The sequence below is a fragment of the Merops nubicus genome, unplaced genomic scaffold (genome assembly GCF_000691845.1).
Source record: "Merops nubicus isolate BGI_N331 unplaced genomic scaffold, ASM69184v1 scaffold24369, whole genome shotgun sequence".
NCBI classification, from domain to species: domain Eukaryota; kingdom Metazoa; phylum Chordata; class Aves; order Coraciiformes; family Meropidae; genus Merops; species Merops nubicus.
This window is the reverse complement of record NW_008632130.1, coordinates 53,796-66,601: the sequence shown is the minus strand read 5'-3', so window position 1 is coordinate 66,601 and position 12,806 is coordinate 53,796. Positions and strand designations below refer to the sequence as shown.

The 12,806-nt window shown below is 38.9% G+C and overlaps 1 protein-coding gene across 1 annotated transcript in view; it reads right to left on the bottom strand.

Annotated features, from left to right (window-relative positions):
* Positions 1-11,532: 11,532 nt before the first annotated feature.
* The window catches only part of CDYL2 (chromodomain protein, Y-like 2), a 53,862-nt gene continuing 52,588 nt past the window's right edge, over positions 11,533-12,806 (bottom strand). The window contains exon 7 of the mRNA XM_008947851.1: positions 11,533-11,691. Within this exon, the coding sequence (XP_008946099.1) occupies positions 11,533-11,691 (159 nt within the window). The remainder of the gene's footprint in view (positions 11,692-12,806) is intronic.

Here is a 12,806-nt window from a genome sequence, read left to right as displayed (position 1 = left end):
AAGACTTAGAAAGAATATAAAGATTCTGTGAGCAACTTTTGGGCATCTTAAGACTGTCAGCTACTTACTGCATTTATACCACAAGTAAAGAACTACTGTCATCAGTCAAAGGAGCTGGTAGAAAAGAAAACTTTCTCTGTACTTGGTGTTATTTTTATTTTCTAAAGGTAATAGTATCAATTATCATTTCATCCTGGCTCTGCTGGGTTTCTTTTGCCTCCTGCACTTTTTGCTTACACACACAGACTCGGACCTGCCTCGCCACACCTGGCTGCAGCCCAGCACGGTGGTGCCTCTTCCAGCAGTGCCCGTCGGAGCTGAGGCCAGCGCCGTGCTGGGGGCTGGGGCAGCTCTGCTGGTGCCCGGCGGCTGCTGGGTGCCTCCTGACGGGGCTTCACTGGGACTGTGCAGGGAGCTGCTGCCCTCACTGCTCCTCTGGGCTTATTTGTTCCTCTCTGTGTTAAGAATAGGATTTTATTTCTTTTTTAATTTGTAATGTAGTTTCAGTTTGTTTATGCTGGCAGGTCTCCGTGCTTCTGGTGGTCTTCTGCAGTGCCTTGGATATTTCAATTTAAAAACGATTTTTTTTCCCCCTCTGTAGCTACTTTTAGAGAAACTAAAGTGTACTTTGAAACAGCCTTTCCTCTGTGACTTCAAGCGTAAATTTCATAGCTTGCCTGTATGCTGGCCACTGTGCAGTGGACATTGGAATCCTTTCTATTTCTAAATGGATTTACACAGTGCATGAAAACTGAATGCAGTCAACTGCAGAATGGATTTTACACTGTTTTTTAGTAATTATGTATCATTATAGTGTTACTTAAATGCAACCAGACTAAACATTTTATTAATACTTTAATACTTAATTAACAACTATGGCTGAAAGCCAGCCTCATACTGAAACTTATTCCACTTCAGCATCCATCCTGATGAGATCCATCCTTCCCCATCCCCATTTGAAGGAATACATGACATTCTGTGGAATTTTTTTTTTTTTTTTGGAGAGTGAGCCACTTAGTGCTGAGTATCTGAAATTACTTAGAACAGTCTTCTCTGCTTATGCTTTCTGCATAAAAATTGCAGAGATTATATAAATAAAATTCTCAACCATAATTCTTATTAGAATTATGAAAAGCCTTCATATAACAAGCCACCAAGCTGTAAAGTGTTCAGATTTTTTGGCTGCTAAATCAGCAGTTGTGTTGGTCTTGTGGTGCCACTGCAAGTGTCATTTCATTTGGTCTTTTCTCTCCTGATTTGTTCAGTATGTTGCAGGCAGTGGAAACTGGTCTGACCTGGGGATGTTAGCCTTTCCTGGGGATGTGCACACAGATCAAAAAGCCAGTTGGGTTTGGGAGTGCAAGAATGGACAAATACTTTTCTATTTGTAACCAGATTTTTTTTTTTTTTAAAGACAGTTTTTGATGGAGGAGTGATGGTTATATGAAATAGTGCTCTAGAGAGTTCTGGAGCTCTGAAGGATTTCTGGGAATTAGTGCTAGGATAATGATGGAAGAGCTTAGGAATTACTTTGAGCTTTCTGCATACAGAAAAGATGTGTCACTATTTCCTTCCATAAACTGCAAGCTTAATATTGCAAGCTGACAGTCTTTTACATTCCTCTTTCTTCAAGAATTCCAGATGGAGGATGTAGGAATTTAGTAGCATACATGGAGAATTTGCTTTCAAAACGGCAGTTCTGTGGGACTGGAGCCTGTTCCCGTACTTGTGTAAGCCCAGTGCAAGCCATGACAGAATCACTCACAGGGAGTGACATCAGTTTCCCATCAAAGGTATTCTTCAGTCATATTTCTGCACTTCCAGTCTGTAAGATCATGGTGGAGGGGAATGTGATGTTTGAAGAGATAACCTTCTTCTTGCTGCTGTTCTTCTGTGGGATGTTGCTGTCTTTCAGATGTCCTAGATTTTTGTCAACCATTTGAGCTCATAGTCAGCTCAAATTTGTCTCCTTTGGTGCAGATGTAGCTGTCTAATCTGCAGCCCCTGCTACAGTTGCTAACATCTGGCATAAGGACAGGGCTGAAAGTTGGTGTAAGTCTTTTCAACCATTCCAGTGGGGTTTTGGCAGGGCTTCTCTGTTAATGCCATAGGGGATGGTTTTGGCAAAACTTTGGGCTTGGGTTTTGTGAGGACGGTTAGATAAGAGACAAATTGTTTCACAGATCTGTGCAGGGAAACCAACTATGGGTATTTCCACCCTGGTCATACGTTAGGTGTCTGTACAAACTAATTCTTAACTTCTGTAGTTTGTCACCCCAGGCTTCACCCAGAGCAGGACAAATAATAATGTCAAATGGATGCTACTGGCTGTGAGCTGAGTTCCTGTAGAAGATAGGTCAGATCATGGAATTCAGTGGGGAAAGACATGTAAAACAATGTACTCCCCCGTGTAGGCGTTTGCAGGACTGAGCAGCGCGAGGGATGGTGCAGCTCACTGTCCGCAGCCTCTACCTGTTCCTTGATGAGGGTAAGCTGCAAATTGACAGCTGGCCTGTAATTACCCTTAACCAACACTCCGAAGGCAATAACCCGAATATTCTTTTCCCCTTTCCCCTCCTCCACAGGTGTCCAATGTGGTTATTTACACCTGTGAAGAGTGAGTAAGAAAGTCGGTATAAAATGCTGCCATTCTGGTTTGGCAGTGTTTAACAACCTTGTAAAGGAGTGTTCACATTTTCAGGTGGAAGATTGGGTCCTCTTTCAAATAGTTTTTTAGATTTTTTTAAATTCTCCATCTTTTTATCCTTTTTTTTATCTTCCTAAATAGAATATTGAGGGTGATCACATAAAGTGATGCTTCAGTGGGGAATTTCTTAAGAGGGATTAATTTAAAAATGATTTAGGAAATCTCATGTTTTCATCAAACACTTCACAAGAACACTGTGAAGCAACGTAGCATGCACAGATACTCCTTTGGGAACATGATCATTTGAACCGTATTTTCATTGGGAAAATATACTCCTTTTTATATCTCTGCAAGTATTTAGTATTATCGATCTTAATGCTCTCATGAAACCCTTCTGCACTCAGCCTTGCCAGGATTATGGGTGGTTTTTTTGTCAGAGTAAGGCTCATAGGGCTGGACTGATAATGTGTTCATGAACCTCTCTGTCATCAGCTTGCTGATTGCTGTTTTCTAAGCATTTGTTCTAATTTAAAATTTGAGAGCTTCTGTACGTTGGAGGAAAATTGAGATTGTCCGTACTAATGGAGAAAAAATTCCAGTAATATTTTTCTTTTTATGGGAGTGTTTTCATTCTGTTCATAAGAAAAGCGTTCTCTGGAGTGAGGGTTAAATGCATTCCTGACACCCGACGCCGCCGCCTGCTGACTCACCGGTTTGCTGGCACAGGGCCACGGTGCAGTTGTGGAGAGTGTTTACCAAGTGCTTGAATCCAAATGGAGTGCTGCTGGATTTTCTCCTACTCGAAACAGTTGGGAAAAGTTTTAGCCTTTCTAATCAGCTGTATTGCAGCCTACTTCTTTGAAGCCCAGCTTAATCTTTCAATAGTTTTTTAGAGACAATGGATTTATTTAAAAAACATCATTTAGAGAGGGACAGTGTCTTTGTGTTCCAACTAGTTATAGCTGTGTTTGGAAGAGGAATCCTATCAGGTCTAGTGTGTTTTGGAATATTTCTTTCCAACTGGCATCACATTCACATCCAGGAAGATAAGTTGGTTTTATCCTGTTACATGTAAACACATGAAAAATACGATGTCCTGTTTTTCTGATTTGATTAACCCAGGCACAGCCTGGTGCTGGGGATGGTGTTGGTGTTACCATCACCTTGTCCATTGCTTTTTTTCCAGACGGACCTGGTCACTGGCGTAAGAAACTTGCAGGTTGTTTTATAGGTAATAACTTCCATTGCTTCAGCTGTCATTCCAGGGAGCAGCCCTGTGCAAAGGAGTGATGAAAGGTCGCTATGGCAGGAAAGCCCACAGAGGGCTGGACCACTGATATTATTAAGGCTTGCTTTCAGAAATAAAGGGAGGATCAGGGTCGAGCAGTTGTTGACTCCAAGCCCCGTGCTCCAACCAGTGGGCACACTGCTGCTGATCAGCAAAGCCCTGCTCATCTGACCTTTACCCTTGAAACAGCAGGGAATCCCTTGGCAGCTCTGCTGGCAGGAGTTTTGAGTTGTTGCTCATTATGAGCCTAATGGGCAAAAAGTGGACTTGGAGGGAATTGTTTGCTGGAGTCTGAGTCCCTGACAAACAACTCGCTGCAGCTGCATACAAAATAAACAAGCGAGAGGCTAAAATAATGCAAATCTTTAATAATTAGGCTTGGGAAGAGTTTTCTGTGAATGCCTTTATCCATTTAATGAACCTCTTGTAGAAAGTGAATACCCTAGAGCCTGGGAGGCAGCATATGGAATCACTAACCAGGAGGCTGGAAGGACAGCAGTATGAAATTGCTGATTTTTTTTAGTAGAAGTAGCACTTATTTACAGACCTTCAGAAACACATTTCTGGATCACTGTGAATAACTTACTTCTAGATGATGGCAATTAACTTAATCCTAACAAGTCAAGATTGCTGCTTAGTGTTTAACTCATTTTTCATTATAGCAACTCTAATGTTAGATGCAGCTTTTTATCTAACATCTTAGGAGGCAGTAGCAGTTCAATAGTCCCTGTTTCGAACATGAGTCTTAGTTGCAAAGAGCATTTTCACTTTTCTCTTTATAGGAGGTAACCAATATATTTCTGTTGACAACCAATTTATAATAAAATAAGTTTCAGAGATGTTACATAGTCATCAAAAATCCAAGCTGATAAATGTGACTGAAGAGTTGAGGAAGGTTAAGTTGTCTTTCTACCAACAAGAGACACTGATAAAACTGAAAATGTGGAATTTATTCAAAATTTCTTAGAGACTGCTTTTAACTAAGGATATGGAAGCCTGCCTCCCCTGCTACTTAGGTCTTTCTGATTGGTGCCATGTTATTTTTTGAGGAAGCTATAGGATATTCTTCGTACTATTACGTGAAGGAGTTTGCTGTGGCATCTGTCGACCACTGGGGTTGATCTAGAAGAAACTGAGGTCAGCAGGAGGGTCTTCACTGTTGTTGGTGACTTTTGACATAAATCCACTGAATCTGTTTGAGTAGCACCAGTGCCAGGAAATGATGGAGGAAAGGTGATATAGTGTAGCTTTGGATTTTTAAAATTACCAAATGATAAACTGTTTCCTTCTCCCAAAATGAAACGTTCCTTATTTCTCCCACAGTATTTTTGACAGTTCCAGGTGAAAATTATTGTGTCAAACTAGATGGACTTAATAATTAGAACTGAAAAAAGTTTTAAACAGTTCTGGTTTTATTATACACCTGCAATGAGCAAATTTTGTAAAACCAAGGAAAGAATATAAATTAAACCAAAGTGGTGCTAATACAAGTTGAGTCTGAATTCTAGAGCAGGCTGTTAATCTGGCTTTCTGAGCAATTTGAAACTCTTTCCATGCTATGGCTGTAGATTGGTTTTGAGGATAAGTCAGACATCAGTCATGAACAGATGTGTTATGTTTTATTACATTTTGTAATCTTCCAAGGGGGTTTCACAAAAAATAGGGCACCAGGGAGAGGGGAGATCCTGAAGTTAACAGGCCCAGAATTTCACCCTCTGACTTCTTCCTTCTCAACCAAACTTTACCCTAGCCTGACTCCTGAGACTTGATTTCCTTTGAACTCCCATATTCTTTAAAATGGCGTCCTTCAGGTTTTGTCACACACTTTCTTTTGCTGTCCATATGCAATGTTTTTTCTGTTATTCAGAACTCAGAATAAGAAATGGCATGCCTTAGTTTATGTAAAGCTTTACCTGTTTTGAGGACTTACTTTTTATATCTTGTGGGATTAATACCTGCCTGTTCTTTTATTCATGCGATCCATAGACTAGTCTTTCATCTGCTTAAATTTGTAGACTTTCTTTATATCTATTTAATGAGAATTCTTCCATGTAGTTTGTTCATATATTGATGTGACAGCAACAAGGCCTATCATTTATCTTGCTTTAAAAAAACCTTGACTTGATAAAATATTTGGTCATTTAAAAAAAAATTAAAATATTTTTTGCTTTCCTTTAAAATTGAGCTATTTAAAATAAAATTCACATGCTGGCAATCTATGTTAAGTCCAAAAGTTATCAATAAAACTGTTAGACAAGATAGATGTCATACTCCATTCATTATGTGCACATTGCTTACAGTCCAGTGCAAGCTACAGTAATTCCTCACAAGAGTCACTGTAATAAATAATTGGATTTGTTGATGGTGAAGCAAGACTAAATTGCTCAATCCTCTGCTCTAAATAGCTGACCATGGTTTTTGCTAACAGTGCCTGTCAGCTTAAAGCTAACCAATGGAATTGCTACAACATAATTGTTGTCCTTTCAATCAAGTGTAGGTCTTTTTTTCAGATCTTGTTGTATAGGTGGTTTGGGTAACACCAGCTCCCTGTTAAAATATGCTTCCTTTTCTGCCCCAGGCAGAGGTAATTTACAGTTGCTCTGTAAATTACCATGTCATTAGCATGATTGGAAACCACATTCATGGACACTGTGGCCCAATGATCACCTCATGTACCAGAGACCCCATGGAAGGACATCCCATCTGTAACTGTGCAGGAGGACCACTGGGTGGTCCAGTTTCACAGTGCACCAAGGGGGTTCTAGCTGACTCTTGGCCTCCTGGGCAAATACCCTCCTGTGGAGCTGAAATACTCTATGCAGTAGTTGGTTCTGGGCAGATCTGCTTCAGGTGACGTGCACATATCAAGTAGTGGAAGTGATAATGGTTCAAAAGGTGTCCTGGAAGTGTAATTATAAGACAGTTCTCAGTGGTTTTCTTGGATTTGATCATGAAATGATAAATGAGATGGGTCATGATAAATGGTCTCAGAGAGTTCTTACTGAAGTGCCTTTTAGTCCCCTGTTTTGACATTTGGGAAAAAAAAAAAGTTTTAAGTTGAATTTCTCTTTTAGAAAGCTTGCTGCATGCCTGCTTTCTTTTAAAAGGCAGGAGCCCAATAGCTTTATCACTGTAGTTACTACTTATCCCGGTTACTACTTATCCCTTTTGATTCCTATTGTGTAAAACTGAACACCACTGCACTGAAATGAAGTTTCAATGTTTTTATTCAAAGCAGCTTCTCACAATGTATAAATACTGCATATTAACACACATGAAAAATACAACTTCTAAGGCACCCAGAAATGTGTCCATACACTAGTTACAGGACCATCGACAAGTAAATTGTGTACAATTTGATCTAGACAGTCAATATTTGATATATCAGAAGATACAAGTCCCTCAGTACTGTACCAGTTTCAGAAAATATTTACAACACTGTGATATAGGGGTGCCTGTACCCTTATAATATTATAATATGTACTCATCATTACAAATATTAGAAACTGTTTTAGTCCGTTCCATGGCGTTCTGACAAAATAACTTAAGGGCCTAATTTGCAAAGTTCTACAATTAATTATTTGTGCAAGTTCTGAAAATAAATTTACATTGACATAATTTGTGAATTTTTGGTTCTTTGCTTCATCTCAGAGGTTTGGTAATAAGCCTTACCAATAGACATGCCACCCTAGCTGAAGGTCACTCCTTTCCCAATAGGTCAGTGGATACATCTTTTCCCCGTACACTAGAGACGGATGAGAACGCAGTGTTTGTAGCAGAAAGAGACTATTTGATCTTCAGTACAAATGTCAAACTAGTTCACTGGCAAAGCAACTAATGCTTTGTTAGAATAATGCAGTTCTTTGGTCCTTGGTTTTTTTATGGAAGGCATAATATTTTTATTCACTAAAAATTGAAATCCTGTCTGTGAGTAAGTGAGCTAGTGAATGACTTTCAGTGTAGTATTTAAAGTAGCAGTAAAGAGATTTAATATGGCTTAAAACATACGGTTAATTGGGCAGACACAGATAACACATCTAGGATACTGAGTACCCAAATGTACTATGATTAAGATTGTCTATAAGTCTCTTATGTAAACTTCTTTAGTGTCCCCTAAAGAGCGCTGGCTTTAGCCAGATTTGACTTTTATAGACCCAGCCACACAAAGCCTGAGATTAAACTACTGTGGTTGGGAGCACAAATGCACAGTTTATATATAACAAAGCCCATGCTGACAGTCTACCTATGTTGTTCGAAAGAAACAACCCGTATTACCCTTTTCACAAGAAAAACTTAAGGCCCTGTACTCTGATTTGCTAACTTTCTTACAGCAATTATTTGGGGAAGTCCTTAGTGCTACATAAGTAATTATGTAGCTTTAAAGATTTCTTGTACCTAATGGTAAGGCTTATTCACAAATGCAATACATTTATAAATTACATTTAAAACTGTAAAGGCTGGCAAAATAATAAAAAAAATAAGAAAATAAAACAAACCCCAACCAAAATTGTCTGTTTCTCCCTAACATTAAAAGAGCATTTTATTCTAATGAAAAACTATTGGCACAAAACCATTGTATTATAGATTAAAAGAACAGTTAATAGTAGTGAAAAAGATTGCCTAAAACGCATACCCTAACCTACCACAGAAATATAAAAGTTTATATTCTGAAAATATATACTGTATTAAAGTTTGTAAGCTTATTCATTTAAACAGAAATGTACTGAAATAGTAAACTAAGCAACACTTATCTACAGCAAAAATATACATGCAGGACAACACAAAATAAATTGCTTACCTTTAATATCTACAAATGCAAAACTGTAGATTTTTAAAGATTGTACAAAACAATTTACACAAGAATAAAATAACATACTTAACAACAAATTGCATTTATAATCTTAAATACTGTGAATATTAGTAAAGGTACCCAGACTAATATGTACAGTACATCGAGATATCTGAATACCTAGTAAGGACAGAAACACAAGAGAAAATCGATTCCGATCTTTAAATACTGGAAAAGAAGCTTTTGACATTGTTATTACTCTTTTCTGAAGGGAAAATAGATTCCGTGAAAACTAGATTGTAACTGTATAGATATGAATAATTAAAAATGTTAACTATGGTTAGCGCTTGCTTTAATGGAAAAATAATTATAGAAAATGTATTTCAACCATTCCTCTGTCATAAAAAATGCTAAGATACAGATATCTGAAAATTCAGATGAAATGATGCAGTTTAAAGGTCTAACAACTTACGATTCCTCTCTCTTTGAAAACCTCTTATGGAAAGCATACCTTCACATTGCTGAGCAATTTTTCTATATTTATCTACAAAACCCAAGCATAGTATTGAAATAAACTTCCTAATATCTTATTAACACATGACTAGGAGTTATGGCTCTCTGGACGGGAATAAAGGAAATAAAGGAAACTGAGGAATCATGGTACTTTCCATTGCTTGCTGTTTTTTTGTTTTTTCTTTCTTCTGAAGTCATATGCTGGAGGCCTGGTTGTGCAAACACGTATGCATGTGAGTGGTTTTCACTGGAGTAATCCCTCTCCGTTTACTGGGATTGCCCCACAGGTGCCTCGTGCCCGCACTGGTGTCGTGGGGGCTCCTGTGGCCCCCCTGGCAGTGGTGCCAGGTGGTGCCAGGTGCTGGCAGGTTGTGGAAATAAGCAGATAGCAGTAGAAAAGAAGTGGTGCATCGATCGCTTCAAGTACTTACTGAAAGAGTTCTGTCTCAGGCATTTAAAAATAAGTTATTAGTTTTGGTAAGTTGTTCGGAAAATATTTAAAACAGGCAACTAGAAACCAGATTTTTGTCTTTTTCATGGAGAATTTCCATGAGAACTTCTGCCTTTAGGGTAAAGATTTCCTTAAAATCCCATGGTGCAATTAGGCCATAGAAACAACACTTCTAATTATATGTGGGAAAAAAAATGCTATGTTCATGTGTTGAAGGCTGCTGTTTACTATAATCACCTGATCATTAACTTTACAAAGGCTTTGTTGAAACTCTTCATGAAAATACTGGGAGGGAGAAAACCTAGCGGCCTCCTTTGTAGAGGCTTCAACAAGAAGCAAGTCACTGTGCTCGAGGATGGAGAGCAAGTGCACAAGTTACAAAGCAAACAAATGTGCAAAGCTTCTGCTTCAAGAGGTTTTAATTTGGGCATACTAAAATGGCAGCTGAAGTCACAGAGCACGCTTGTGTTGTTTCCATATTAATTGCCTTACTAGCAAGAATGAACTGAGAGAGATCCAGCGTTCAGAAGTCAGTCAGTGTCACAGGAAAGTACTAGGATCACACTCTACAATAGCATCTGTTGTGGACTTCTTTCGTGGAGAGCCCTAAGTTCTTGTGACAGATGGTGGGGCAGCCAGATGTGGAGAGCTGGGAAAAGCAAAACAAAACCTCTCCCTCCACTTAGTTCAATACCTAGCACCTTGTATAAACTGCTGGCCCACACCCAAAGGCCTCCAGAGCAGAAATTACCTCACACCTGAGGGATCAGGCAACTAGACTAAGGCTCGTAAGGATTTACCTTTAGACTTCAGACCAAAAGGGGATGTTTAAACCTGAAAACAGTACGATGCCACGTGACGGCACCACTCGCCCTGCTACTGATACACGGCTAACAGGAACAGAGTAAACGTGGACAAAGCGTCTTGTTGGCAAGCCCTTCAGTGCTCCTCCAGAAGGCAGAAAGTGAAGAGAGACTTAAAGGGAACTCACTGTTTCGGAATGCACTTTTTTGCCATTAACTCTGGCAAATGAATCTGTTTCATAATTTGTACATGTTTTTGTACAATTTTACACATAGAGGAGCATGCACGTGGCTGTTTCTTTTACTGTCGGCAGCGTTCTGTGTGATTTCTAAGCATTCTTTATTTTTCTACACGATTTGCTGCTAAAATGTGTTTGCGTTCTCATGTGATGCTGTTAATTCAGTCAAGGGAAGTATGAAAATAAGATCTGTTATCAATAAACAGCTGAATATGAACACAAAATAAATAAGTTAAATAAGTTCAACAAAGAAAAAATTCCTAGTAGTTTTTGTAAAACTAACTTTACATATTATACATATAAATTATCCAATTTTTCCATTACACTGTTAGAACTTCGAAAAAAAAAATTAAAATATTTCTAAAGTGTGGTGTTTGGGCCTACAAAACCCCGTGCCAACCCAGTTTTTGACTGAGCCCTCTGTGTCAGCCTCGATGTGTTGCAACAGCAAGAATAAGTTAAGAAGGACAGACAGAATAAATCGTTACAGGTGGTGTGCCTTCCTGGGCCTCCGCGTGCTCCTCGGCACATGGAATGTGTACTTTATCTGGATGAGCAATGTGAAAGATGCAGCCCTCTGTGGAGATCACGTGCACTGAACAAGCCTGCCTACGTCTCGGTTACACAAAATCAAACCAGCTACAAGCAGCTCTGCAGCTCACAAGGAGGTCGACACAACCATAGGTATTAGGGTACACTGTCACAAATTCCTCAGTGGTGCATTGCCTCTGCTTTTCAAACACGGGTCATGTTTGACTCTGTTCACAAGTGGAGCATTTCCTCTTTAAGTTAGGCCAAGATGTCAGACTTCATAAATTTTGTCTTGCAAGTAGCTGAATAAGGAATCCAGTCCTTTGGAAGAGCTCCATAGCTGTTTTAACATCTGACACTCCTTCTCATTCACATCTTCAAGTCCGGATTTCAGGAAGCTCCGCACGAGACATTTGGACTCTTCCAATACCTAAAGCCAAAATATCACTCAGTATTTTATTTTAAATCTGAAAAAATTGTTATGGATAACGGTGGGAACATTTTTATGCTACGGACTCTTGTTTTACAATCGAAATAACTCCTTTGGGCACAGAAATTAGATTTGATTTACAGCCATAACTCCACTTGCCGGTAGTCAGCATCTTTAAGAATTAAGGACTTCTGAGCCTTTTGTGTTCATGCCAACATTTTTAAAAGCAATGAGGGCTTCTGTTATTGAAGGTCTGCCATGAAGCACTAGAAGAACTTGAACTCCCTCCTGTTGAAAATGTGATCACTTGAAACAAAGATGCATAAGCCATGATATATTGGCTACCTGTTTTCTGGAAGGTAGTCTTTAAGTTTATAGAGGTTGGAAACCCAAATGAGGATCTCCATCATCTTTAATAGTTTCCCCTCATGCATCATCTCCTTATCAAGACAGACATTAACAGGAAAGGCCCTTTACTGCAAATACCTTTTAAAGTTTCTTCACTTGCATCTTTATAAAAGTGAAATACTTTATAAAAAAAGGACGTGAAGCAAAAAAAGCACCCTCTGTGTTCTGGATTTAGATTTGCTTAGCATATACAAGTGGTCATAACAAATCACCTGAGGTTTTTCCAATGGGAATCCCAATTCCAAGCCCTTAGTGACGGCTGCAAGTTCTTAAAGGCATGAATGGCAGGTCTGTGGTTGCTCCCATAGATCAGCTTGTTTTTCCCAGACCCATTTTTAAGCACATTGAGATTGCATGCTTTAAAATTCTTTTTGAAATATATAACACTAGTATTTATCTCACAAGGAACTCAATTAGTCAAACAAAACTATTAATACTTAATATATGACTGATTTTTTTGAGGCTAGAAGATTTATTGTAAACTAATACAAAGTAAGGAAGATGCTTACCCTCTACTCAGGTTTGCAGACACCTACGTGTTAAGCTCAGTATCTATCTGGTTTAGGTTACAACATTGCTATTCCAAAATAGTATTTCTCTTCAACACAAGTAAATGGTGTTAACTGCAAATTGTGGGGCCTGTGTATTTTTTTTTTGTCTGTTTGTAAGCAAGTATCCACAGTGAGCTTGGATGAGCTCATCGTGTT